Consider the following 27,193-nt stretch of genomic DNA (forward strand, 5'->3'; position numbering starts at 1 on the left):
CGTGACGCGGGCTGCGGCTGGGAAATGTGGGTGGCGGGGCAAGATGGCGGCGCACCTGTCGTACGGGCGAGTGAACCTGAACGTGCTGCGCGAGGCGGTGCGTCGGGAGCTGCGCGAGTTTCTGGACAAGTGTGCTGGGAGCAAGGTGAGGGACCGGCCCGGCGCCGCCAAGCCGGGCGCGGCGGAACTGTGCGAGGCCCTGGGGGCGACCAGGCAGGCCGCTCAGTGACAGCAGAGTCCGCTCCCGGCCCCTAGCCCCGAGTTCTCCCACCTGCGAGACTGTCGTTCTCTCCGGGCTGGAAGCACCCACGCCTACAGCCCTCTGCACACAGGTTGTGAAAGAGGAGCTGTCGCTTCAAACTTTGACTTGGTCATCAACATAGATCATTTGTCTATTAAAGCACCCAGCTTAGAAGGGAGGCGGGCTAGGTCGGGGACTTCATAGAGTTTCCTTCTTTTCTCTTTTCCTCTCAGTGTTAGTTTGAGACAGGGTATCAACGTGTAGTCCTGGCTGGCTTCGAACTCACAGAGATCCATCTGCCACTGCCACTGCGTGCTAGAGTTAAGAAATGTGTATGGTTCTCCATCTTATTTTTGAACCACTTCCTGCCAGTATAGACTGTTTCTGCCAACTCTCCTCCTTTCTCTTGCCTCTGGCATTGCAGACACGAGCCATCGTTTGCTGTGAGGTTTTCTTGTAAGCATTTTCCCTCTGTATTCTGAGATTTATTAATTATACCCCATACCCTTACAGGGAATGAGAAGTTCTAATCTGAAGAGAAAAACAAAACAGACACTCTAAGAAACAGTTTGGGGAATACAGCTCCAACTAAGGTGGTTGCTTGCAGCCATTGAGTCAGAAAGGCAGATTATTAAATCACAGGAGGCCTAAATTAAACCGAAAATGATATCAAAATCAGATATAATAGATTGTGTGAACCAGTATTATGACTGTGGTATTGTATTATAGTTTTACAACGTGTTTCTCCTGGAAGAAGCAGTGATCTCTGACACCAGTATCACCAAATCTTACCCTTCATGAAAGATTTTTTTTTTCAACGCTTAGGCTGTGAATGTGACCAGAGTCTGTAAAAATCTTAACTCCAAATTTTAGGAGAATATTCCTTGGTTCTGGGAAGGTGGCTTGGTGGTGAGGAGGGAGGGTTGCTCTTTCAGAGGAGTCCAGTCTGGTTCCCAGCGCCTACCTTGAGCAACTGATAACTACCCTATAACTCCAGATCTGTGGAAATCTGATGGATCTGGCCTCAGAGGGGAACGGCACCCACATGCACATACCCAAGCACAGACACGGTCAACTACACGTAATTAAAGTGGGGGCGGGGCAGGGAAAAATAAACCTTATAAAATATATTCTTACTGATTATAACTGCCATTTCTGTTGCTATTGTTGGAATTTCTGAGTGTTTCTCCCTTCTTACAGGCAATTGTGTGGGATGAATACTTAACAGGACCATTTGGACTGATTGCCCAGTACTCACTACTAAAGGTAATTTGCCATATGAGATTTGTTCAAGAATTAATAATTAATTGAACCTAGTAGTGGTCATGGGATTCCAATCTATCTTCCTGAATAATCACTTGCAAAGCTATCTGAGCTGTACAAACACCGGTATTAATACATGATTAATGTTCACCATAGAGGGTGCTACTCAATGGTAGCCTGCTTGCCTAGGATATACAAGGTGCTGAAGTTGATGTCCAGCGTGCCACAGGAAAAACAGAAACAAAACCATTTTGAACCAAAACACTGTCTTATGTGACTGGCATAGGGCCTTTGCCCGTATGCTGTGTCAGGATGGTTGGCCTGCTGATGCAGAAGCAACGGCTTTATCTTGCAGCTTGGTCCTTCATGTATTTGGTTGGGACTCTAAGTTATTTACAAATCCGAAGAAGATAAGAGTTCAGGATTTTTACTAGTCTTTTGTGTATTGCTTCCCTAGGAACATGAAGTGGAAAAGATGTTCACACTTAAAGGAAGTCGTTTGCCGGCAGCTGATGTCAAGAACATCATTTTTTTGGTCAGACCCAGGCTGGAATTGATGGATATAATTGCTGAGAATGTACTAAGGTATCTCAGAGTTTTGTGGATCAAAAGGCGTTGGGCTTCAAATGTTTTTTGTTTGTTTGTTTGTTTGTTTTACATTTATTTATTTATTTATTTATTTATTTATTTATTTATTTATTTTGGAATGGTGTGTGCCTGTGTGGAGGTCAGAAGACATCTGATAGGAATGGAGCCTGTCCTCCCGTGGAGGTCCCAGGGATTGGGCGCAGGAGACTAGGGAACGGGAGTTCTCATTTTAAAATAAGACTGCTGTGTAAAACTGCCTTGGTTAAAGACGCATTTGTTTTTGTAAAAACACAAATGTGCTGTTGTAAGATATGGTTCTGGTTTTGTGTGTGTGTGTGTGTGTGTGTGTGTGTGTGAGAGAGAGACTGTCAGTCTGTCATGTGATGTAGTTTCTGGAATCAAAGTTTTGTTAACAATTTGAACATCTGACTTTTTTTTAAAGATTTATTTATTTTTGTTTTATGTGTATGAGCATTTGCCTGAATATACACATATGTGCTGTGGTGTCTTTGGAGGCCAGAAGAGGGCGCTGGATACCCTGGAACTGGAATTTAGACAGTTGTGAGTTGCCATGTGGGTGCTGGGAACTAAACTGGTATCCTCTGGAGGAGCAGCAGGTGCTCTGAACCTCTGAGCCATCCCTGCAGCCCCTTGAGAGTCTGTCTATGTGTTTATGTATGCAGTGCGTGTTTGCTGCCTGCCAGGTCATGGGGGTGTATGGGGACGCAGCCTCTGACCCTCAGGAGCACATAAGCTGATCATGGTTACTTCCTCTGCAGCGAGGACAGGCGTGGCCCCACCAGGGATTTCCATATTTTGTTTGTGCCTCGCCGGAGCCTGCTGTGTGAGCAACGGCTGAAGGACCTGGGAGTTTTGGGATCCTTTATTCATCGAGAGGAATACAGTTTAGATCTCATTCCATTTGATGGAGACCTTTTATCCATGGAATCAGAGGGCGCTTTCAAAGTAAGTATGGTATTTTCTTAACATCAGGCTTTTATGTGTTTTTAAAGACAAGGTCTAACTGTGTAGACTTGGCCAGTCTGGAACTTGCTATCTAAAATGGGCTGATCTAGCACTCCGATCCACCTGCCTCTGCCTCCCAAGTTCTGGGATTAAAGCTGAGCTCCACCAGGACGGCCCCCCGCAGACTTTGAAGTTGTTAGGTTCGTTGCTGGGAGTATCACACTGCTGCTTCCATGCGCATCTGCGGTCTATGAGAGAGGCTCACATATGTAGTCTATGGAGGGGAGGCCTGTGTGTGTGCCCGTCGGCTGCGTTCTCTTTGCCAAGTTGCTCATGTTTTCCTGCCCAGTTCTTTCTCCTTCTGTCTCCTTTTTGTGTATATGGCATGTGTGTGTGCAGAAGAGGAAGTCCCAAACTGTCACTCTCCACCTTGCTCCCTTGAGACAGGGTGGCCAACAGCTTCAGACACCTTCTCATCTGCTTCCCCAGCTCTGCGGTTACACAAGTGCCTGTTCAACCACACCTGGCTCTCTGTGTGTGTGTATGTGTGTGTGTGTGTGTATTTGTGCATGTGTATTTGTGTGTGTGTGAGCGAATTTGAACCCTGGTACTTCAGTTTCTCATCAAGAGCTCTCACACTGAGCGTTCTCTCCAGACAGCTCCTCCCCACCCCAACGCCACTTTCGAAGGCATGCGTTGTTCTGCAGTCTGTGGTCATCTCCCACCTTCCGCCTCGGCTTCCTAAGATCTCGGGCAGGCTGGCTCCCATTGGCCTTTTTGTTTTTAATATCTTGTTTAATATTTATTCGCAGGTACAGTGTATTTGAATCAGATCTAGTTTGTTGTTTTAGGACAAGGTCTCATGTAGCCCAGGCTAGCCTCAAACTCCCTATCCTCGTGCTTCTAATTCCCGTCTAGAAGTGCAGATGTCTATTACCAGACCTCATTAGCTTTAATGCCATCCAAATGCTGTTAAATTTACTCCTTTTTTCAGTTTTAAGAATTTTTCCTTTGTTTTTGATTCTTTTTTTTTTTAAGAGTTTATTTATTTAACGTATATGAGTACACGGTCATATGGTTACAGATGGTTGCGAGCCCACCATGTGGTTGCTGGGAACTGAACTCAGAACCTCTGGAAGAGCAGTCGGTGCTCTTGGCCACTGAGCCATCTCTCCAGGCCCTTTGTTTTTGATTCTTTTTGTGGTTACTATTTTATGTGTTATGGTATTTTATCTGCATGTATATGTGTGCACAAGAGTTTCTGCATGTATATGTGTGCTCAAGTGTTTCTGGTGTTCACAGAGACCAGAACAGGGGTCAGAGTTACACATGATTGTGAGCTGCTGTGTGGGAATTGAACCCAGGTCCTCTAGAAAAGCACCAGTCCTCTTATCCACTGAGAAGTGTCTCCCGCACCAAATTCACCCCTTCAAAGTCTTCACTTAAACACACCTACAGTTCTACCATTTGGGAAGCTGAGACAGAAGAATTGGAATGCTGAGGCCAGCCTGACTACCATAGGGAGACCTCAAAAAGATCAAGCAAACAAATAAATAGCAAGTAAAATATAATTAAAACAGCAGTTTGAAAGTTTTGTAATGGCTGAGCACAGAGGTGCACACTTGTGATCTCAATGCTCAGGAGACAGATACAGGTGGACCTCCTCACCTGGTCTGTATAGTGAGTCCAGGACAGCCAGGAGTGCATAGCAAGACCCTCTCTCAACCCTGCCCTAGCCACCCCCCCATTTACATAGTAAAAAAAATTTTGAGTTAGGGCACAGAGTAATGAGAAAGCTACTTTTCCCAGGTCTCAGACCTCTTTGCAGAAGTTGTACACACATACACACTCTCTCTCTCTTTCTCTTTCTCTCTGATTCTTTTGTTTTACTGTGCTGCTTCCCCCACCCCCCCAGCCAGGATTTCTCTGCGTAGCCCTCGCTGTCCTGGAACTCAACTCTGTAGACCAGGCTGGCCTCGAACTCAGAAATCTACCTGCCTCTGCCTCCCAAGTGCTGGGATTAAAGGTGTGCACCACCACTGCCCAGCTGTTTTACCATGTTTTAAGAACTGTCTTAATTTCTTTTCAGACAGACTTTCTGTACCCCCTACTGATAGCATGTACAATATTCTCTGTCTGTGTCCCCAGCTTTTAGAATTGAGAGGTGTGCCTGATGTTAATGCCATCCCCAGTTCTGAACTGAATGTGACATTAGACTTACCCCACTGAATGTTCAGTGCCAGCACATAGTGTTAGCGTGTTCATTTTAATAACTAAAAACCAGAGTATCTAAAGTCAGGCAACCTAGTAAAAACCATAAAGGCTTCTGTTGTGTGGGTGAACGGTATGAGCTTTTAAATACTAATGTGTAGTAGCACTTATCCTAACTGTCCTTGTAGCTTGAAATGCCATGTGGGTTTTCCTGTGGCAGGAGTGGGCCATTAATGTGTAGGATCCCCTCACTGACTGTTGCGATGGACGAGACCCCAGCTGATCCAGAGATGTGTCTGCAGTGAGTGGCCAGTATAACTGCCATTCAAGGTTAAATCTGTGGTCGCTGAGGTTGTGGCTCAGCAGTGGAACAGTGTGCTCGAGGCCCTGGGTTTGATGCCCAGAACTACCGAAACAAGAAGGAAGAAGAAATCCGTCATGCCAGGTTGGGCAGCAAACTCCTTTACTCCCAGCACTTGGGAGGCAGAGGCAGGAGAATTTCTAAATTTGAGACCAGCCTGGTCCACAGAGTGAGTTCCAGAGCTACACAGAAAAGCTTTGTCTTGAAAAACAAAACAAAACAAACCCCTCTCGTTAGCTTGGAAATCTTTTTAAGGCTAGCATTGTGGGAGAGTCGTCGTCGTAGCAAACGACTTTTTAGGATGGGGTGGGCCGTGGCTTGTCGGTCTCTCATTTGGACGTATTCCAAAACGCGCGTCATGGCTGCTGTGCTGGGAAAGAGTTATAAACGGCAGTCCTAGATGAGTCACGGACGAGGCTTTCAGTGCAAAGCATAAACTCCTGTGGTGTGCTTGCTGAGACAGCCCCTCTGTGCTGGCCGTTACCTCCCCCTTCTTCAGACCCAGGGCCCTCATTGCCGTCCCATTCCTGGGTTTGGATCCTGAAGAGACCCCAAAGTAATAGTAGTGGGATATGGGACAAAAGGTGCCTTTTCTCTTTTTTCTTTTTCTTTTTCTTTTTTTTCTTTGAGACAAGGTTTCACTCTGTATCCTTGGCTGCCTTGAAACGCTGTGTAGTCCAGGCTGGCCTTGAACATACAGATCTGCTTGCCTCTCCTCCTGAATTGTGAGATTAAAGATACGTGTCACCAGAACTGGTCTACAAAAGAGAACCATTTTGACCTTTTCTGTTTCTTGTTTTTCATCTTTATCTTTTTCCTGTCTCAAATGGGGTGTCATGTAGCCCGGCATGGCCCAGGACTCTTGTCCCTGCCACCATTTTGACTTGTAAATGGATGGCGATTGTAAAACAGTCAATGCTGGTGGTGGTCCACAGAAGCCGACTTTGTTCCCACAGGAGTGCTACCTGGAAGGCGACCAGACCAGCCTGTACCACGCAGCCAAGGGGCTGATGACCCTGCAGGCCCTGTACGGAACTATCCCCCAGATCTTTGGGAAAGGAGAATGTGCTAGGGTAAGAACCTTGTTTTCTGGTGCATCCTTGTTAACCAGGCTTCTGTGTTGAGGGCTCCGTCTCCACCCTGCAGTTCACAGGTCGCTCACTACATGTCAAAACTCACAAGGCTTGGGATCATGGGATGATCCCACCATGGGATGTTCCCGAGCTGACCAAGGTCACAAGTGGTCTCTTTCACAGTCTGCTCAGAGGCAGGCTGTTTGCATCTGTGCACTTGTCTGGTGGCTTTGCTGTTTCAATGTATGCTGATCATGGCGCAGATGTGTAGTGTGACTTAGGTAAGTTTCATTGGGGCCGGCATCACAGACAGATCTCTTGGCCGTGAATCCTGTATGAATGAATGGTTTTTCCAGACATGGCTTCCCTGTGTAGCCCAGGCTGTCCTGGAACTTCAGACTTCATCCAGACTGGTCTCAAACTTAGAGATTCACCTGCCTCTGCCTCTTGAGTGCTGGAATCAAAGCTGTGCACCACCACAGCCCGCCCAGCCTTCAGTAACGTATCAGCTGGCTAAACACAAAACAAGACACAAAGTTTAGTATTGATTTGTGGACAAAATCTGTGACCAAGGGCCAGAGAGACAGCTCAGCGGTTGAGAACACTTCCTGCTCTTCCCAGGTTCAGCTCTCAGCTCCCACGCCCGGCAACAACCACCTGGAATTCCAGACTCTGGGAATACAATGCCCTCCTAACACTAAGGTGGGCACCGCACTCATATGCACAAAACCGCCCCAAACAAGTGTCTCCATGTAAATTAAAAGAGCTAAATCTTCATTTTTTTTTTTTTTTTTTTTTGGATTTGGTTTTTTCAAGACAGGGTTTCTCTGTGTAGCCCCGGCTGTCCTGGAACTCACTCTGTAGACCAGGCTAGGCTTGAACTCAGAAATCCGCCTGCCTCTGCCTCCCAGAGTGCTGGGATTACAGGCATGCGCCACCACCGCCCGGCTCAAATTTTATTTCTATGCATCTTGTGAGTTTATGTGCAGGTACCCACGAGGGCAGAGAGTGTGTAGATGGGTTCTGTTGGATACACTGATTATAAGCTACGAGAGGTGAGGGTGGGAATTGAACCCAGGCTCCCTGCAAGAACAGTAAGTGCTCTTAACCACTAAGCCATCTCTCCTACTCTAAAAATAACCAAATCTTATAAATAAATAGCTAGGTAGGTAGGTAGATAAATAGATAAATGAATAAATGCTATGACCAGAGGCTCATAGGTGCCTGTGTTTCTCTTGGGAGCATTGGATCAGCGCTGGTTATTGCATCATCTTTAGAGACTGTAGAACACAACCACCTCGTGAGGCAGGCAGGCAGGCAGGCAGGCACGGGCTGCCACTGTTGGCTCTGGGATGGGTAGTGGTTCCGTGGAGGTGCTTCTTGTTGACTTCATAGCAGCCTGGCCCTGGCCGCTGCTTCACCTTTGGAGTGTTGTTTCCTTTGAACCCTGCTGGTTCCCAGGAGTCTTCACCTGGCCCCATGCTTTGTTTCCAGCAAGTGGCCAATATGATGGTCAGGATGAAGAGGGAGTTCACAGGAAGCCAAAACTCAGTGTTCCCCGTGTTTGATAACCTCTTGCTGCTTGACCGGAATGTGGATCTCCTAACGCCGCTCGCCTCCCAGCTCACGTACGAAGGACTCATCGATGAGATTTACGGCATCCAGAACAGTGAGTGAGCTGACATCTGCGCTTCCACTCGTCGCTGTTAGGATTAAAGCGTCCGCTGTGTGCAGGCTGTGGCTTTCCGGCCCTCTCAGTGTCGTTGAAATGCAAAGGTCCAGGGGTTCTGTTTTTCTTCTTTTCCTCCCTCTAACCCCCTGCCCCTTGTGTTTTGAAACAGTGTTCATAGCCCAAGCTAACATGGAACTTACCATATAGCTCAGGCTGGCTGGCCTTTGCCTTCCTAATGCTGTGGTTACATTACGGTTTGAGTTACCACACTTAACTAAAGATCCAGTTTCTTTTCTTTTTTTTCTTTCTTCCTTCTCTGCATAGCCCTGACTATCCTGGAACTCACTCTGTAGACCAGACTGACCTCAAACTCAGAAATCTGCTGCCTTTGCCTCTGAATACTGGGAATTCAGGTGTGCACTTCCACTGATCAGCTAAAGATCCACTATCTATTGATGGTTTGAAAGGAGAAAGTAATTAAAAGTAAATGTTTTTTGGAAGCAAGTTGGCAGCATATAAAGGTATTAATTCCAGCAACAATCCCAAGAATGCCCCTTGAGGAATCATCATTCCAGAAAGGGGTGGGGGTTGTGTTTAAATAGCCCAAATGGTTGAGAGCATCACACAATATTGTGGAGCCACAAAAGTAGCAAGTGTGGAGCCTGAGAGACTACACAGCCAGTATGCTCCCATGATAAGCAGTGCTTACCTGTGTGTGTCGGGGATGGGCAGTGTTACATGACGAGATAGCATGCAGGAGAGAGGGACGGTGGCAGCTGAGGATGGAGAAGAGGTATTTCCTTAAGAGACTTAATGATACAACCGCATGACTTGTTTGGTTTTTTAATTTGTTCCCCAAAACGGTATGTTAACCTCATTCTTAACTGGGAGAAGAGTTCATTCCAGTATGCTGGATAGTAGGCAGCAATCAGAGCATGGTGTGGGCCTCTGCAGAGTATACCCAGGCGACGGTTAAAGTAGAGCCTGGAGTTAGGGATGAGGAAGGGGCTGGGAGGGGTGGGCTGGGAGCAGGCCTCAGGATGGCTGGTGGGAGTGTGGTAGGGGCTGTCCAAGGAGAGAAAGCACACATGTGGACTCCCAGCCTCCTCACGATGCGTTTTCATGACTCAAATGCTGATTAAGGAAAAACTGGGAAAACAGAGCAAAGAAAACATGTGTACCCCCAACCCCGCCCCTGTGGCCTGGCCCACCCCGCTATAGCCCTAACCCTGGCAATAGCATTCATTCTTGGACGTCTCTGTCTTTGCAGAATTTATTTCTCAGAGTAAACTGGAAATCACATTGTACAGATTGTCTTAAATGCCACAGGTGAGGACAGAGGACAGCGGCCTCATTGGTTCTCTCCGTCCACCGTGTGAGGTGTAGGGTTGAACCTGGGTGTAGTAGTTCATCTACTGAGCCATCTTGCTGGTCTTCAACTTCATGTGTGATTTGGTATAATGATGGGCAGTCTCTCAGCTCGCAGGGGATGTAATGCTAATTTCCACAGTGTGTCTGGGTGTAAGGAGTTATTTCCCTAACATAGGTTCGGTGGATTTGTGTTGTTTCACTTTCAGGACCTTAAAGCACCTGTGCATATGACCTTTTATTGTAGGTCAGGTTACCTTTCTTTCCAAAATTCTATGATGCAGGATTTTTAAGGGCCAAGAGGTGTTAATATCATGTGGCTGGCAAGACGGCTCAGCTTGTAATGGCACTTGGCGCCAAGCTCGACAACTGGGCTTTGATCCCTGGGACCCACGTGGTGGGAGGAACTGGCTCCCGCAAGCTGTACACAGTAATTGTTTTTAAAAAAGTACAGGATTTGTTTACCATTGTAAGAAGCTTGGTGCGTGTTGCCATTACTTTGAGAGGCTCCTCAGTACCTCTTGAAGATGCTTCAGGTGGCAGTGCTGAGTTGCTTTACAGGAACAGAGGAGGGAGACGAGGCCTGCAGATGCTTTGCAGAGGAACTGGAGCTGGCAGAACTTGGCATTTATTCTAGACCAGGGTAGGGACTGGGAAAAAAACGTTTTGGGTTTCTGTAGGTTATACTGTAGCTGGACTCTCCAGACTCTGCCATGCAGAGTAGGAAAAGAATGGGCACCTGTGCCAATAAAACTGTCTACAGAGCAAGAAGTGTGGAGGCTCTGAGTTCCGTCTCCCCGAGCAAAAATAAGAATCAAAGCAATCTGGGTAAATTAGATCTCAGGGGCCAAGTTTCTGATCCTTCCTCTTGTGTGTGTGTGTGTGTGTGTGTGTGTGTGTGTGTGTGTGTGTGTAAAAAGCTAAAACAAAAGTTTCATTTTAAAAATCCCCAACCACCTTGAGGGTGGAGAGATGGCTCGGTGATTAAGAGCACTGACTGCTCTTACAAGACCTAAGTTTGGGTCCCAGCATCCTCGTGGTGACTCCTTACTGTCCATAACTCCAGACCCAGGGCAAACACACACACAGCCAAAACATCCATATACATACAAATAATTAGTTTCTTTTAAAAAAAATACTACCACCTTTCATTACTTACTGTAATGAACACTCTGGAATTTTCTATCTCGTTTGCTGCTACATGGTGCAGGCCGGCCTCTAACTCACAGACGTTCTCCTGAGTGCTAGGGTTCACCTGGGGCATCTCCAGGCCGCTGAGATTCCTTTTTAGAAACTCGTGGTGGTTTCTCTTTCTGTCCATAATGGCAGTTAGAGCGGTCAGATGGATGCTGAATGCTGCCACGCCTGGGCGAGGGCCATGGAGAGTGGGAGCCCAGAGCTGAGGGGCCCTGTCTTCCAGTACTCCCAAGTCAGCAACCACTGCTTGGCTGTGGCTAACGCCAGAGACGCTGCTGTTCTGCAGGGAGCTGCACGAGGTGTTTTGTGCTCGGGCCTTTGAGTCTTGGGTCTTCCTGTAACTGCTCAAGTGCGTGTTCTCCACTTCAGGTTATGTGAAGTTGCCTCCAGAGAAATTTGCGCCCAAGAAGCAGGGCGGCGGCAGTGGTGGCGGGAAGGAGCTTCCCATGGAGGCGAAGAAGCTGCAGCTCAACTCTGCAGAGGAGCTCTACGCCGAGATCCGAGACAAGAACTTCAACGCCGTGGGCTCGGTGCTCAGCAAGAAGGCAAAGATCATCTCCGCAGCCTTTGAGGTGAGGCCTGGGCTGCCGTCTGAGGGGATGGATCGCCTGGCCCACTGAGGAGCTTTGCGGCTCAGAGACTTCTAGGGAGGTGCCCGTGCTGGCTGACTTTTATGTAAAGAATTAAATCTTGGCTAAATATTTGATAATCTGAACCTAGGGCATCTTCAGTAGGTTTTGTTTGGTTTTCAGAGTAGAGCAATACTTTGATTTTATAATTGTGAATACTTAGACTGCCCCTTTCTGTATAATATATAGTACAAAATGGCAGGGGTATATTAGGGCCATTTCAAAATAATGGAGCCAGGCATGGTTGCACGCCACTTTAACGCAGCGCTTGAGAGGCAGAGGCAGATGGATCTCTGGCCAGGGCTACAGGCCAGTCCCTAACTCAAAAAAAAAGGATAGAGTGGGTGAAGAAAACAAATCCTTGGAAATGAAAGGTTCTCAAACTGTGTGTGTGTGTGTGTGTGTGTGTGTGTGTACACCACTTGTGTATATGAAAGCCTGAGATCGAGTTGGAGAGATGGCTCAGCAGTTAAGAGCACTGACTGCTCTTCCAGAGGTCCTGAGTTCAAATCCCAGCAACCACATGGTGGCTCACAAACATCCATAATGAGATCTGATGCCCTCTTCTGGAATATCTGAAGACAGCTACAGTGTACTTACACATAATAAATAAATAAATCTTTAAAAAAAAACTCAAAAGTACAAAAAAGTATTGATTTAAAAAAGAAAGGAAGGAAGGAGGGCAGAGGTCACCCTCTTTTAGGCGATGCTTCTCAGGAGCTATTGGGGTTTGTTGTGTTTTTGAGACAGGGTTTCTCTCTCTCTAGCCCTGGCTGTCCTAGAACTTGCTTTGTAGACCAGGCTGCCCTTGAACTCAGATATCTGACTGCCTCTGTCTCTGCTGGGATTAAAGGTGTGCCTCTGCCACCCAGCTCCTTCCCTTGGACTGCGTGTTGTTTTTTGTTCTGGTTTTTTGGTTTTTTTTTTTTTTTGTTGTTGTTGTTTTGTTTTTTTTTTTTTTTTTTTGAGGCAAGGTCTCTGCTGCAGGCCAGCCAGCCCCAGGAACCCCATCTCCTCTCCTCCAGCACGGAGATTGCCAGTGCATGTCACTGCACTTTTTTTTCCCTTTAGATTTATCTATTTTTATGTAGATGAATGCCTGACCTGCGTGTATGTTTGTACACCACATCCGAGCCTGGAACCATCGGAAGTCAGAACAGGGGTTGGATCTCCTGGAGCTGCGGATACTGATGGCTGTGAGCCACTCAGGGCGTGCTGGGAACCGAACCCTGCTCCTGTGTAAGAACATCCGTGTTCTTAGCATCTGAGAGCCATTTTCCAGTCCTGTGCCTTCAGCACTTTATATAGGTTCTGGTGGTCAAACGCCCGCCCTGATAGACACCCCGCAGCCCCCCTCCACAGCTGTCCTCAGTCCCACAGCCCCCCTCCACAGCTGTCCTCAGTCCCCGGTTAATGATTTAAAAAAAGGAAAAGAGGAAGGAAAAACTCAACTCAAATAGCAGTTTTACTTGTATTTACTTTTCGTCTGTTTAATTTATTTGGTGTTTTTGAGACAGGGTCTCTGGTAGGCCAGGCAGCCTGAAACTTGCTTTGTAGCCAAGATGTAGCTTTTCTGACCTTGAACTCTTGACCCTTCTGGGATCACAGGCCTGTACACTGCCGCTGGTTTGCGCAGTGCTGTGGACTAAACCCAGGGCTTCCTGTGTGCTGGGCACTCTGCCAACTACATTACGTCCCAAGTCCCCTAAGGAGCATTTCAACATCATATGTCCTTTTTTTCTCTCCCAGGCAGGGTCTCACTGTGTAGCCCTGGCTGGCCTGAAAATTCTGTAGGAAAATACTAAGTTTTCTGTAACTCAACTGTTGTATTTCTCTAAGAACAGGAACCTTCCGTGTAGTGAAATGACTACAGTTCATAGTGAAGTTGCATCGACTTCAGGCTGCCAGGTTCAGTCAGAGTCTGTGGCCTGCAGACACCCCACGTTGTGTGTTCAGGACCAAGGCTTCAGTAGGCACTGCCAGAAGTGGGTTTTAGTTCATTGTTGGACAATGCATGTTTAGAAACTAATGTTTTATGAGCCCCATGTCCATCCACACGGCCCTGTCAGAACCGTGATCAGCAGTTTAAGCAGCTTGGCCAGGGCAGGTGTGTGGCTCAGCAATTGAGAGTGCTGCTTTGCAGAGGACCAGAGTTCAGTTCCCTGCACTATCAGCGAGGGGAGGGGCTCACAACCACCACTTCCAAGGAGTCTGAGGCGCCCTTCCAGCTAGACAATGCTCTACCTCTGAGCTCTGTCACCAGCCTAGACTGTCTTGGTTTTTAGACTTTCTCAGGCCTGTAATGACAGTGCTGTGCTCAGTGCTCCTGTTTGTAGGGTGTGAAAGCGTTGATAGGGTCTCACAAACCAGATCCCGTGACCTTCGTTAAGTGCTTTTCTGCTCCCTTGAGAGGACGCCCGCTGTACTCAAGATAGACTTCTGTGGTATGGTGTGCAGCCATGGTGGGCTGCTGAGGCCTGGCCAGCAAGGCAATAACGGGGAGCCCCACAAGTGTGACATGATAATGAGATCAAAATCCCCAGCCGCTGAGAGCTTCATTACCACCTTCCTGCCTCCTCCTGTCTTTAACCGGTTTACTCTTGTTGAGCTGGTTTTGAAATGTGGGCATTCTATAGACTTCCAAAAAACTGTTTAGGCTCTAGAGGTAGAAACTGGGAGAGCTTTTGAAAAGTGCTTTTTATGTTTTTGTTGTTGTATCTGTGATTGTAAATGTTATCTTTCCTTAGAATTTAATCTGCATGATTAACTATATTTCTGAATGCACTTCTGGGTGACATTATTGAGACATTCTCATTAGGTAGTGGCAGCAGCAGCAGTAGCCCACACCTTTAATCCTAGCACTCTGGAGGCAAAGGCAGGTAGATCCTTGAGTTCAAGGCCGGCCTGGTCTACAGAGCAAGTTCCAGGACAGCCAGGGCTGTCACACAGAGAAACCCTGCCTCCACCAGCCCTCCCTTCCCCCAGTTAAGTTCTCATCAATAAGCAGGGGTCACTTTGTTCCTGGGATGGATTCACTATTGGTGTTCAGTGCCAGATGGGATTAGTTTGGGTTACACAGAAAATGTTTGTTCAGTTGTGATTTTTGAAATGCTGTCCTGGCTGCGGCTGCTCTTCAGCCTCTGTCCTATGTCTTCCCGAGAGCTGGGTCAGCTCCAGCAGGCCTGACTCAGACACTTCCTGCTACGTGCTGGCCTCTCTGCATGGAACTTAAGTGTTTAGATCTTAGGGCTGTGTGTGTGTGTGTGTGTGTGTCTGTATGAGAGAGAGAGAGCAGAGAGAGAGAGAGAGAGAGAGAACGGAGACCTGCTCAGGTAAGGCCAGTGCTGTACTACCCCACTGTGTTCTCAGCTACCTTAAAAAACATTTTCGTGTATGTGTGTAGTGTGTTCATGTGTTCTGTTGTATACCTGATCATTGGGTACCTACAAGGCCAGTCCTGTGCAGGGTCGAGACAGGGGGATCTGGGTTGGGGTTCAGTGAGCCACCCTGTATCAAGGCACCAAGGGAGGATGACAGCAGGGCCCTGTGGGGTTTTAGTTTATTTTGTTTTGTCTTTGTGACAGGATCTTACTGTGTAGCCCACACTGGCCTCACACTCTTTATCTTCCTGCCCTGGGCTCCCAAGTGTTGGCATCATACGTGTACACCCTACACCCAACTCACCAGCACTACCACCTCTTCCTCCACCTTTCCTCCTCTGCTTCCTTTTCCTCCTCCTCCTCTTCTCCTTACCCTATCCCTCCTCCTCCTCTGCTTCCTCCTCCTCCTCTTCTTTTCTTTTCTTTTTTTTGTTTTTGTTTGGTTTTTTTTTTGTTGTTTTTTTTTTTTTTTTTTTTTGTAATTAAAGTCAAAGTCTCTCTACATACCTGACTGTCCTGGAACTCATTATGTAGAACAGTCTGGCCTCAAACTCACAGAGATCCTCCTGCCTTTGCCCCCCAGTGTTGGGATTAAAAGCATGTGCCACCATATCCAATATCTTTTTTTTTTTTAACTAAGAAGTTTGGGGGGGGGGTGTTGTTGCTTTTGTTTATTTATTTATTTATTTTTTGAGTTAGGGTCTCACAGTGTGACCCTGGCTGTCTGGGAACATTCTATATAGACTAGGTTGGCCTCAGGCTCACAGGCCTGTCTTTACCTCCCAACTGTTGGAAAAAGTTTGTATTAGGTACCTAATTCTGTCCGTCGTTAATACTCAGATGCACACAAAATATATGAACCAGCATGTACAAAGAGAGTCTCTCTGAAGAAGCTGTGTAGACAACACACACTGGCCGCTTGGAGGATGGGGCTTTACCTTTTTTTTTTTTTCTTATTTGTAAAAACATACATACATTTATCTATGCATATTATATATATATATGTATATATATATGTATATATATATATGTATATATATATGTATATATATACACACACACACACATACATACATACACATACATATATACATATATGGAAGAACATTGAAGGAGTCCTCTCCTTCCTCCCCGTGGCCCCGGCATGGATTGGCACTGTCTAACCATACTTACTTTTCTCCTGCCTGTGATTTTAATTTAATTTAAATTTATTGGTTTTTGTTTTGTTTTGTTTTCTCGAGACAGGGTTTCTCTGTGTATCCCTGGCTGTCCTGGAACTCACTCTGTAGACCAGTCTGGCCTTGAACTCAGAAATCCACCTGCCTCTGCCTCCTAAGTGCTGGGATTAAATGCGTGTGCCACCACCGCCCGGCTGCCTGTGATTTTAGAGCTGGGTTTAACTTGATTTGCTTTCCTCCTACACAGTGAGGTTGATGAAACTCCCTCTGAGATGCTCCCCTGCCTCACAGCCCTGCCCCCTGTTCTGTTCCAGGAGCGACACAATGCTAAGACGGTTGGGGAGATCAAGCAGTTCGTGTCCCAGCTACCCCACATGCAGGCGGCCAGGGGATCGCTCGCCAACCACACCTCAATTGCAGAGTTAATTAAAGATGTCACCAGTAAGTATCTTTTTTTGTAGTTCTGACCGAGGGCAGGTCAGCTGTGTTTTTATGCATTTATTTTATTACTTTGGTGTTAGGGATCACTGTATGTGTGAAGCAAGTGCCTGACCACTGAACCACCCAGCTGGTTCCAGTTTAACATCCTGCATGGGTCCCGTTAGTAGTAAGCTGGCACAGCAGAAGGCTCATCTCAGGTGGCCGCACGCGTCTAGGACCAGAGTGCTGGGCATCGACGCCAGAGTTCAGGCCAGGCTGGGTGGGCTACACTAACCTATCCCCAGAAACCAACTAAGCCAGGTGTGGTGGCACACACCTTTAGTCCCATTGGTCAGGAGGCAGAGGTGGAGCTCTGTGAGCTTGACGCCAGCCCAGTCTACATGGAGTGTTCAGGCTAGCCAGGGCTGCACAGAGAAACCTTGTCTGAGCACCAACCACCCAACAAACAAAATGCACAAAACAGACAGAAGGCCAGGAGCCATTCTGCAGAGATGGTTCCGTTGTTATAAGGACTGCTTTCTCAACACGGCAGCCTTAACTCCATCTCCAGGGGGTCTGAAGACCTCCTGTGGCTTTCCTGGGCATTCATTCACACACTCGCGGGCACAGGTACACACACAGTTGGTAAGCCAAAAGATAAGGAGTGCTATGAAATCCAGGGCAGCCTGGGCCACACTATGAGATCCTGTCTTTAAAAAAAATAATTCAAAAGAACAAAAACTTCCTACAGAATTGTCACAAAGAGCTTCACAAGATGCATATTACCCTAAATGTGAGTCCATTTGAGTCAGAGATGGAGAAGCTGGGACGCTTGCTCAGTGCCAACTGTTAGGAATATGCCGTGGATCTTAGAATCTTAGTTCAGGGTTGGAAAGTTAGTCAGTCCTTTGTCTCCTGGTGACATGAGGTCGTGCTGAGGTCGTGCTCTGGGGAAGTGAGCGCTCCCTGATCCTGAGGCTGTGCCAAGTCCTGCCCTTGAAGGAGCAGCATGCCAATGGAGTGGGTGCTCAGTGCTCTGATGCTTCCTGCTTGCCCCAGAGTCTCTCCCTCTTAGGGTTTGTGTGCCGAGTTTCCTGCTCACGAGTGGAATCATAGCGCTCAGGTCAACTGACCCTGCAGAATGTCTAAGTCAAACATTTGCTGGTTATGTTTTAGCTTCTGAAGACTTCTTTGATAAGTTGACGGTGGAGCAGGAGTTCATGTCCGGGATAGACACTGATAAGGTATGTGGGCAGAGCTGACTGACTGTCATCGCCGTGAGATTAGAGCCAGGTAACTGGTCCATTGTGGTGTTGTCTGTGTTGTTGAGACAAAAACTCACCATGGAGCCCTGGCTGACCTAGAACTTGATATCTAGACCAGTCTGGTCTTGAACTCAGAGATCCTCTTGTCTCTGCCTCCTGAGTGCTCAAATTGAAGCAGGGGTATCATCACACCTGGCCCTCAGTCTAGTGTTTTAGTTTCCACACATGTGCTGTATGTGTGTGTGTGGTGTTTGGGCTTGGAGTATAGGTTATTGATAAGAAAGCATCTGTCTAACATACCAAGAAATCTTGGGTTCAGACACAGTACTCCCTCCAAAACACACACACACACACCAGCTGAGTGTGGTGGTATATGCTTGTAATCCTAGCACTTAAAATATGGAAGGATTTAAGGCCAGCTTTGGCTATATACCAAGTTTGAGGGCAACCTGGGTTATAGGAGACCCTATCTCAAAACACAAAACCCCAGGTGATTTGTTTTTTGTTTGTTTGTTTATTTGTTTGTTTTAATCTGTTAGGTTATTTCTTCAAAAGTACATTACTATTAAAAATAGTTGTTTGGAGCTGGGCAGTGGTGGCGCACGCCTGTAATCCCAGCACTCTGGGAGGCAGAGGCAGGCGGATTTCTGAGTTAGAGGCCAGCCTGGTCTACAGAGTAAGTTCCAGGACAGCCAGGGCTACACAGAGAAACCCTGTCTCAAAAAATCTAAAACCAAAACCATAAAAAAAAAAAAAAAAAAAAAAAAAGTTGATTGGGGCTGGAGAGATGGCTCTACAGTTAAGAGCACTGACTGCTCTTCCCGAGGACCTAAGTTCAATTCCCAGCAACCACATGGTGGCTCATAGCCATCTGTAATGGGATCTAATGCCCTCTTCTGATGTGTCTAAAGACAGTGACAGTGTACTCATACATACAATAAACAAATCTTTAAAAATAGCTAATTGTTCAATTTACAAAGGTTCCTATTTTTAAAAAGCATTTCTATCATTTTATGCGAGGTAAATCAGTTTTAGGTAGGCCAAGTCAAATAAACCCCAGACACTTGGCGGCCTCTCCGCTGGTTGTCCAAGAGATGGATGTGTCTGAGCAGGCCATTTCGTTGCCCGCAATGTCCTCACCACCTTATGGTGATGGCTGTTGGGTTGGGGACATAGTGATGAGGGGCAAACCTCAGCAGGTAACGAGAAAACGAGCCGTTCTCCCACACAGTGCCTGGGGAATATAAGAGACATCAAGTTATTTTACGTCCTTGGACTAGTTAGCCTGTCTATATTTCATTCCTAGGTCAACAGTTACATCGAGGACTGTATTGCCCAAAAGCATCCGCTCATCAAGGTGCTGAGGCTGGTCTGCCTCCAGTCTGTGTGCAGCAGTGGGCTCAAGCAGAAGGTGCTGGACTACTACAAAAGGGAGATCCTCCAGGTAGTAAATTCAGGGGGTTGTATTTGCTGAGAAGGACAGTATCCTTTTCACAGCCGTTCTTTTAGTGTGAACACTGTCTTGTTTTGTTTTTAAAACCTGTTGTTTGGCGGGAAGGTGGTGGCACACTCCTTTAACCTGAGCACTCAGGAGGCAGAGGCAGGTGGATCTCTGTGAGTTCAAGGCCAACCAGGGCTACACAGAGACACCTTGTCTTGAAAACAAAACAAAACAAAACAAAAATGTGCTGTGCCCTGGCAGCATGCCACACACTGGCACTTGGGAGGCAGAAGCGGGCGGGTCTCGGTGAGTTCAGTGAGTTCAGAGAGACAGTTCTCCTATTTGAATGTCTCAGGCAGTGTTTGTTTGCTATTACCCGTCACTGCTTAGCATATGGTTAGTTTTTATAGATTTTGTTTTCATCTTTTTTGAGTTGCACAGAGGACAGTTTTCATAGGGTTCCAGTAATGCAGGAGTGTGCACACTACCCAGGCCTCCCAGCATCCAGTGCACCAGGCGCACGGGTTGGGTCGCTTCCTTTCAACTCCCATTTATTTTTGCCCACGAGATGCTTCAGAATCAGTTTGTGCTTCAGGGTTAGCATGGCTGAATGCAGACCGAGGTCTGTGCTCACTGGTTGTGACCTTGGCCTGTTAGCCAACACTTCTGTCGAATGGATATAAGAATAGCTACCTCATGCAGTCTAAGGGTAGCTGACGTCATGATTGTAAAGCACCTAAGGGGCGGGGCTCCATGGGCTCGGCTAATACTTGTTCCTTTTAAAAGACAGAAATAAAATTCTATGTACAACATTTCGTTATTAACTATCTTTGCTCTTTTTTATTTTTATTTTTTACTATCTTCGTTCTTAAGTGTGTCTAGAAGTCATATCAGTGTGCAGATATGCCTTTTGAGAGCTAAGTACATACTATATATAGATAACGATTTCTTTAATGCTCAGGTTAGGTTATAAACACTGACTTTAAAATAAAATTCTTAAATCGAGCTTGAAACAGAGCAGGTCTCGGTGTGAGTGCCTCTCTGCCCTGTCCCCTGCGCTCACCACACTCAGTGCCTGACCTTGCTAACGAGCCCTGGGGTACAAACCACATTGATTTGTTGGAGTGCTCCTTTTTGGAAATGTGCAGGAGCGCTCTTCCTGACCTAACATCTCTGCCAAATGCCTTCTCCTTCAGACCTACGGCTATGAGCACATCCTGACCCTGAACAACCTGGAGAAGGCCGGCCTGCTAAAGGCTCAGACAGGGGGCAGAAACAATTACCCAACAATTCGGAAAACATTACGCCTCTGGATGGACGATGTCAATGAACAAGTAAGATGCATTCCTGCCCGGTTGGCTAGCTCACTGCGACAGCACACACCCTAATCTGTACATCTGTTCCACTCCCACTTATCCTTTCTCATTATTTGGTGTGCGCATGTGTGAGCATCTTACAGGAGTTGGTTCTTTCCTTCTTCTGTCAGTTCTGGGGCTGGGCCCGGCAGCAAGCCCCCTTCCTCCTCAGCCTTCTTCTCAGCTCCTCTTTGCTTTCTAAAGAATCCTCTCTGTGCTTCTGCACAGCCGTGCATACGTGTTGTATCCTTCCGGCCAGCAGCAGGCAGAGTGCTCTCAGCTGGGGTAGTCTGAGATTAATAAAGATGTGAACACGGTGGACTAGCAAGACATGATTCCATGGGGAGTGCTTGCCAACTGTTGTCACTCGCAGTTCCAGCCCACCGATCATCGTAGCTGAGAAGGCACGCAGCGGGAGCTCAGGGGAGGCAGGCCTGTCCCACCCGCCGGAACAGAGGGGCGATGCGCATCACTGTGAGTGCTGCCTGGCACGGCAGCTGACTTCACACTTATTAGCCACGGAGCCCTTCCCACAGGAACCAGGCCAGGTCTTCTCACCTCAGTTCACGCAGTCAGCCGTGCTCGGGGGCCCACTCTGCAATTAGCAACCTTCACGCCAGCTGGGGCCAGAAGGACGGATAATAGGAGTTATGAGAGGAGCTTGTCATGAACCAGAGAGAAGTGTACAGCTGAGGGCTTCCGGCCTCCGTGTGTGTCGCAGACCAGAGAGCAGGGCTAGACAAGACAAGCCCCACGCTGCTCTCCACGGGCCCCTGGGAGACGTGTGGGGACATCAGGAACATCCAGTGCATGTGAACCAGCCAGCCGTGCTCCAGAAGGGAAGCAGTTCTGCCAGAGCTACCCTGTTCCTCTCAGAGGCCACCCTTGTGGCCTGGTGCCAGGAGGCATATAGGCGTCCAGCAATGTCGCTACTCACAGGCTGTGTTCTCGGCCTGCAGAGTTTCTCTTGGCTTTACATTCATCACCAGTGATGCTGCTAAGTATGCATGTTATATAGACAGTGTGTTAGCCCGTCACTATTCTGATCTTCTTCCCCTCAGACCCACCTGTGCCTAGCAAGGGTTCTTAAGAGCCATCCTGGTGCCCCATCCTGATTCTTTTTAATTGCTACATAGTGAGTGAGAGGTGTGTGTGTGTTTGTGTGTGTGCTGGCCCTAGAAATTAAACCCAGGCTTCACACATACTAAACATACATTCTAGCACTGATCTTCCTGGTGGGGAGAGGGCAGGGAGGGGAGGTCAGGTCTTACTCACTGTAGCCCAGGCTAGCCTCTCTATGTAGCAAATGACCTTGAATTCCTGATCTTTCAGTCTTAGTGTCCCAAGTGCACACCTATAATCCCAGCATTCCAGAAGCTGAGGCAGGAGGCCTAAACTCCATAGTGAGATCCTGTCTCAAACAAACATAAAAGTAAACTTAAAAAAGAAAAAGTATGGGCTGGCTGAGATGGTTCAGTGGTTAAGAGCACTGACTGCTCTTCCGAAGGTCCCGAGTTCAAATCCCAGCAACCACATGGTGGCTCACAACCAGATATCTGTAATGAGATCTGATGCCCTCTTCTGGTGTGTCTGAAGACAGCTACAGTGTACTTACATATAATAAATCAATAAATCTTAAAAAAAAAAAGAAAGAAAGAAAGAGAGAGAGAGAGAAAGAGAAAGAAAGAAAAGAAAGAAAGAAAGAAAGAAAGAAAGAAAGAAAGAAAGAAAGAAAGGAAAGAGAGAGAGAGAGAGAGAGAGAGAAAGAAAGAAAGAAAGAGAGAGAGAGAGAGAGAGAGAGAGAGAGAGAGAGAGAGAGAGAAAGAAAGAAAGAAAGAAAGAAAGAAAGAAAGAAAGAAAGAAAGAAAGAAAGAAAGAAAGAAAGAAAGAAAGAAAGAAGGAAAGAAAGAGTACAGCCCTGGATGTTAAGGGTAAAGAGGTGGACTGGAGCATTCACAGGCAAGGCGCATTTGGAGTTTCTGTCTCCCGTCATATAACTTCAGTTACCGAAAGACCACAGGTGGCTCTCAGCCCTGTATCTTCTTTTACCCCTGACAGAACCCCACAGACATATCCTATGTGTACAGCGGTTACGCCCCCCTCAGCGTGAGACTCGCACAGCTCCTTTCCCGGCCGGGCTGGCGGAGCATCGAGGAGGTTCTCCGCATTCTCCCAGGGCCCCACTTTGAAGAAAGGCAGCCACTGCCCACCGGGCTGCAGAAGAAACGTAAGTTCCCCCCAACCCACCTGCAGTCAGTGGCCGCTCATGGGGCTCAGGTTGTGCACTTGCTTTGTAAAGATGACGTGGAGTCGGTGGCTAATGTGCACCAGGAGTGCGGACCTGTGCCTCGCCTTTGGGACTGGCAGCTGCGCTCTCTGCACTGAGAGCTGGCTGCAGGAAGATGCACCTGACCTTTTATTCTTTTGGTTTTTAAAGATATATTTGTAATTATTGTGTGTGTGTGTGTGTGTATCTGTGTGCAGGCATGTGCCTGGGGGGGGGCAGGTCAGAGGCATCTGATTACAGGCAGTTGTGAGCTGCTGGTGTGGGTGCTGGGAAATTCAATCCAGCTCCTCTGCAGGGCTGGGGTACATTCTTAGCCACGCAGCCATCTCTCCAGCACTTTTATATACTTTTAAATGGGGAAAAAAAGGTTTTGACAGGCAGCAGTATTATATATATTTGAATTCTGAAATGTTTATATTTTAGGCCAGCCAGGAGAAAACAGAGTCACACTGGTATTTTTCCTCGGGGGCGTCACCTTTGCTGAAATAGCTGCCCTGCGCTTTCTGTCCCAGCTGGAAGACGGAGGCACGGAGTATGTAATTGCGACCACTAAACTGATGAATGGAAACAGCTGGATAGAAGCTCTCATGGAAAAGCCTTTCTAGATCAGAGGAGACGTGACAGGTTACCACACAGTGAGCTGCCTCTGTGGACATATTACCCAAAGGATGGAAAGCCAGGGGCAGGAGGACGGAATCTATGGGCTCATGTTCCTCTCTGCGCTCTCTGTCCTGAAAAGGGAAGATCAGCCTGGATAAAGAAATGATGAGCTAGGCATGGTGGCTCATGCCTATAATCCATTTATGAGACAGAGGCAGGAGGATTGCTGCAAGCTTGAGGACGACCTGGGCTACATAGTGAGTTCCAGCAAAAGCCCTCCCTTCCAAAAATAAAGAAGATCCTGTTTGAGAATTTTTAAGCTTAAAGCCTTCATTTCTGGAGTAGTTTCTGGAATGGTTAAGACCATGGGGGTGATAGCCCCAGCAGCCACACAACTGCAGGGCCGAGAGGACAAGAAGAAACTAGAAGCAGGAATTCTGATGCACAGCAGGTGTTCTAGAAGACGCCCCATGCCCAGGGAAGTGGTTTTGTGTTGATTACACTTTCCCACAGAACACATTTGTGCCTCCAGTCTCTACCGATCTGATTCCTAAGGCAAACCTTGTTTCCTTCTGAAAAACTGAGAAGCTTGAAGGGGCTTCCCTTTCCACATAGTGGAGTTTCTGTTCTCTGCATTAGCTGTGTCTGCAGTTCTCTGCCCAGAAGTGTGAGCTGAGCGCCAGGCAGCTCTGCCAGCTAACTGTCCACAGGCACGTCTGGGTGTGCATGTTGCTGACTCCAAGACTCACCAGTGTAGACGGCCCTGCCTGGACTTCTGTTTTCCTCCATGTCCTCTGTGGACAGTTCTTCTGGCCCTTCAGTATCATGCAGTTCTGTCTCCATGGTAACTGCCACATGCACCTCGCAAGCCCTCTGGCTGTACTCAACTGCACACATCCCCTTTGCCTGAAAATACTCAGCTCTCAGTCCCTGGTCTGGTGGCCGAGTGCACTGTGGTCAGTGTCAGTCACAAAGAAACAAGTACCACCAGTGCTGCAGGGGGTGGAGCCCGGCCGAGAGCAGGCGTAGGCATTCGGTGCCGGTGCACATCCTGATCTTCTCAGCATCTGAAGGAGTTAAGAGCACCAAGTGGGGGATCACGTAATGGCTTTTCTGTCATCATCCAAGTCTCCAGAAAAGCTTTCCTGTCTCAGCTGGTCCTGGTCCTGGCCCAGGGGCAGTTTCTATGGTTAATATTTTTCCTCTTGACTGCACATTATAAGTGACTAGAATTGTGTATTTAAAAGAAACAAGCTAGCATTGAAGGATAGCAAAGATGTCTGTGTCTCATGGAGTTAATTCAGCCTTGAGTTCAGTATTTGGAGTGGCAGGCAGTGGTGTGGGGGCATTCCCAGATGGCAGAGCATTCTAGGCTTAGAAAACTCTTTTTCAGATTCTTGTTACTCCAGGGAGACTAGTTTACCTTTGAGCCCCAGCAATGGCTAGTCTCAGCTGCCTGGGACTGTAATCCACCTTGTCATCAGCGCTTTCCACTCTTGGGATTCAGGGCGAGTCTGTCCACGTCTCCTTGGCTTGGGTGTTTGTCAGTGAACAGATACTCAGTTGTAATCTCATGTGTCTGCATTTGTTTCTGAGTCTATATTTACTTTCTCAGAGCATAGCAAGGTCAACTCCTAAAAATGTACCCAGCAGAAGACCCTTTTGAAAACCACACACTTTCTTCCTCTGTATTCAGACACAAAGTGGTGGCATCATACATCATGCCTTGTGATGGAAGTCCCCTTAGTACTCAAAGCTGCCTTTGTCTCTTAAGAGAGTGCTCTGAGAAAGGATGTGGGAACGGAAGGCTTATTCTTAGACAGGGTGATTGTTTACACCATGTCTGGACTTGTCCTGAGTTTGAGGACCATTCTGCTGCACTGGCTGTCCTGATTAAAGCCGTCTATGTAGATGCTATTTCTGTCTCAATTTATACATTCTTTCATTGCCTTAAATCTAAAAACTGTACTTTAATGGACTGATATAGACCAAGAGAGATGTGGTCAAGGAAGATCAAACTGGACGTGTCAAGAGCTATTTCACTTGAGCTCTGATTGCACTAGACATGGGTTGTGATTACCAGGGCATGCTGGTCTGCTTCGTTCTCAGTTGTACACAACAGGAAGCTAGAAGGACACAGTAGCACATCTTTACTGCCACTACCAGGAGCTAAGGCAGAAAGATTGCGAACTCAAGGCTAGCTGGGCTAAATAGTGAGACCTTGTACAAAAAAAAAAATGATGGAGAGAGGGATTTGTGTCGCTGTGCTGTTTAGCATGCTCACAGCCCTGGACTTAATCCTCAGAACACAGAGAAAAAGAAAGAGGCCCTGCTGGCCTGAACCTAGGAGGAAATGTCTGTATTCTGCAGAGTTGAATTCAAGCAAAAATACACCCATGGTTGAGTCAAGGTCTTCCTGTGTAGCCCAGACTGGCCTGGAGTTCAGTCCTTCTGCTTCAAACTACTAAGTGCTAAGATTTACATACCCAGAATTTTTTTTAGTCCTTCTCTCATATATTGCATCCCAACCATGGTTTCCCCTCCCCCCATTCACCCTACCTCTCCTCCCCTCTGCCTGCTCTACCTGCCTCAACTCCCCTCAGAAAAAAAGCAGGCTTCCCAGGGACATCCGTCAAACATGGCATAGCAAGCTACAATAAGACCAGGCACATAGCATCACATCAAGGCTGAACAAGGCATCCCAGTAGGAAGAAAAGGGTCCTTGTAGGCAAGAGAGTCAGGGCAGCCCCTGCCCCACTATTAGGATTCTCTGAAGAAAAGCAAGCTATGCAGCTATAACATATGCAGGGGACCTAGGCCAGACCCACAGGCTTCCTGATCTCTTCAGTCCCCAGGAGTCCTAGTCAATTGATTCTGTGGGCCTCGTCTCACACCATGCCCCTGACCCCTCAGGCTCCTCCCGTCCTTTCTCCCATCCTCTGAAGTGTGTGTGACTCCTAGTGTGTGTGACTGAGGGACTCTGCATCTGCCTCAGCCAGCTGCTGGATGAAATCTCTCGTTTCTTTGATGACAGTTCTTCTAGGCTCAAGTCCCAGAATACTCTGCATGCAGGGCAAACATAGGTTGAAGGTTTTGGTTGGTGTCTCCATCCCTCTACTTGAGGGCTTGCCTAGTTACAGAAGATGGCTGGTTCAGGCTCAGGGTTCCCTGTCATGAGGAGTCTTTGCTAGGGGTTACTCCCTAACAGCTAATATTCAGTTATAAGTAAGTACATACCATGGTTGTCTTTCTGGGTCTGGGATGATTTTGTTTTAGTTCCATCCATTTGTCTGCAAATTTTATGATGTCATTGCTCTTTCTAGCAGCTGAGAAAATTTGTGTAAATATCCCACACTTTATCTATTCTTCAGTTGAGGGGCATCTGGGCTGTTTGCAGTTTCTGGCTGTTATAAATAAAGCTGCTTTGAACATAGTTGAGCAAGTCCCTTTGATAGGATGGAGTGTCCTTTGGGTATATGCCAAGAAATGATATAGTTGGGTCTTGTGGTAGATTGATTTCCAATTTTTTGACTTCCCAAGTGCCTCACAGGCTCTCACGCCCACTAGCAGTGGAGGAGTGCTCCCCTTGCTCCACTAGCAGTAGAGGAGTGCTCCCCTTGCTCCTCACCCTTGCCGTCAGGAACTGCCACTTGTGTTCTTGATTGGAGCCATTCTGAAAGTCTCAAGATGGACTCTCG

The 27,193-nt window shown here is 47.3% G+C and overlaps 1 protein-coding gene across 2 annotated transcripts; it reads left to right on the forward strand.

Moving 5' to 3' along the window:
• Vps33a (VPS33A core subunit of CORVET and HOPS complexes) lies at positions 1 to 26,928 on the forward strand. 2 transcript variants are annotated; one of them, XM_052167818.1, is made up of 14 exons: positions 1 to 145; positions 1,442 to 1,507; positions 1,962 to 2,089; positions 2,872 to 3,058; positions 6,587 to 6,703; positions 7,325 to 7,405; positions 8,198 to 8,372; positions 11,310 to 11,512; positions 16,442 to 16,568; positions 17,724 to 17,791; positions 19,119 to 19,256; positions 20,450 to 20,587; positions 22,667 to 22,835; positions 23,319 to 26,928. In XM_052167818.1, the coding sequence occupies exons 1-14, from the start codon at positions 44 to 46 to the stop codon at positions 23,498 to 23,500; spliced, it is 1,881 nt and encodes a 626-aa protein (XP_052023778.1). In that variant the 5' UTR covers positions 1 to 43; the 3' UTR covers positions 23,501 to 26,928. The 2 variants fall into 2 exon arrangements, with proteins under 2 accessions (XP_052023778.1, XP_052023779.1); XM_052167819.1 differs by lacking the exon at positions 7,325 to 7,405 and having other exon boundaries at positions 2 to 145.
• The last annotated feature ends 265 nt before the right edge of the window (positions 26,929 to 27,193 follow it).

The sequence above is a fragment of the Apodemus sylvaticus genome, chromosome 22, assembly GCF_947179515.1.
Source record: "Apodemus sylvaticus chromosome 22, mApoSyl1.1, whole genome shotgun sequence".
NCBI classification, from domain to species: domain Eukaryota; kingdom Metazoa; phylum Chordata; class Mammalia; order Rodentia; family Muridae; genus Apodemus; species Apodemus sylvaticus.

Coding starts and splice junctions, on each gene's coding strand:
- Vps33a (XM_052167818.1), top strand. CDS start 44: ATGGCGGCGCACCTGTCGTACGGGCGAGTGAACCTGAACGTGCTGCGC. Junction 2,090..2,871: donor ATTGCTGAGAATGTACTAAG/GTATCTCAGAGT, acceptor CTTCCTCTGCAG/CGAGGACAGGCGTGGCCCCA. Junction 22,836..23,318: donor CACCGGGCTGCAGAAGAAAC/GTAAGTTCCCCC, acceptor TTTATATTTTAG/GCCAGCCAGGAGAAAACAGA.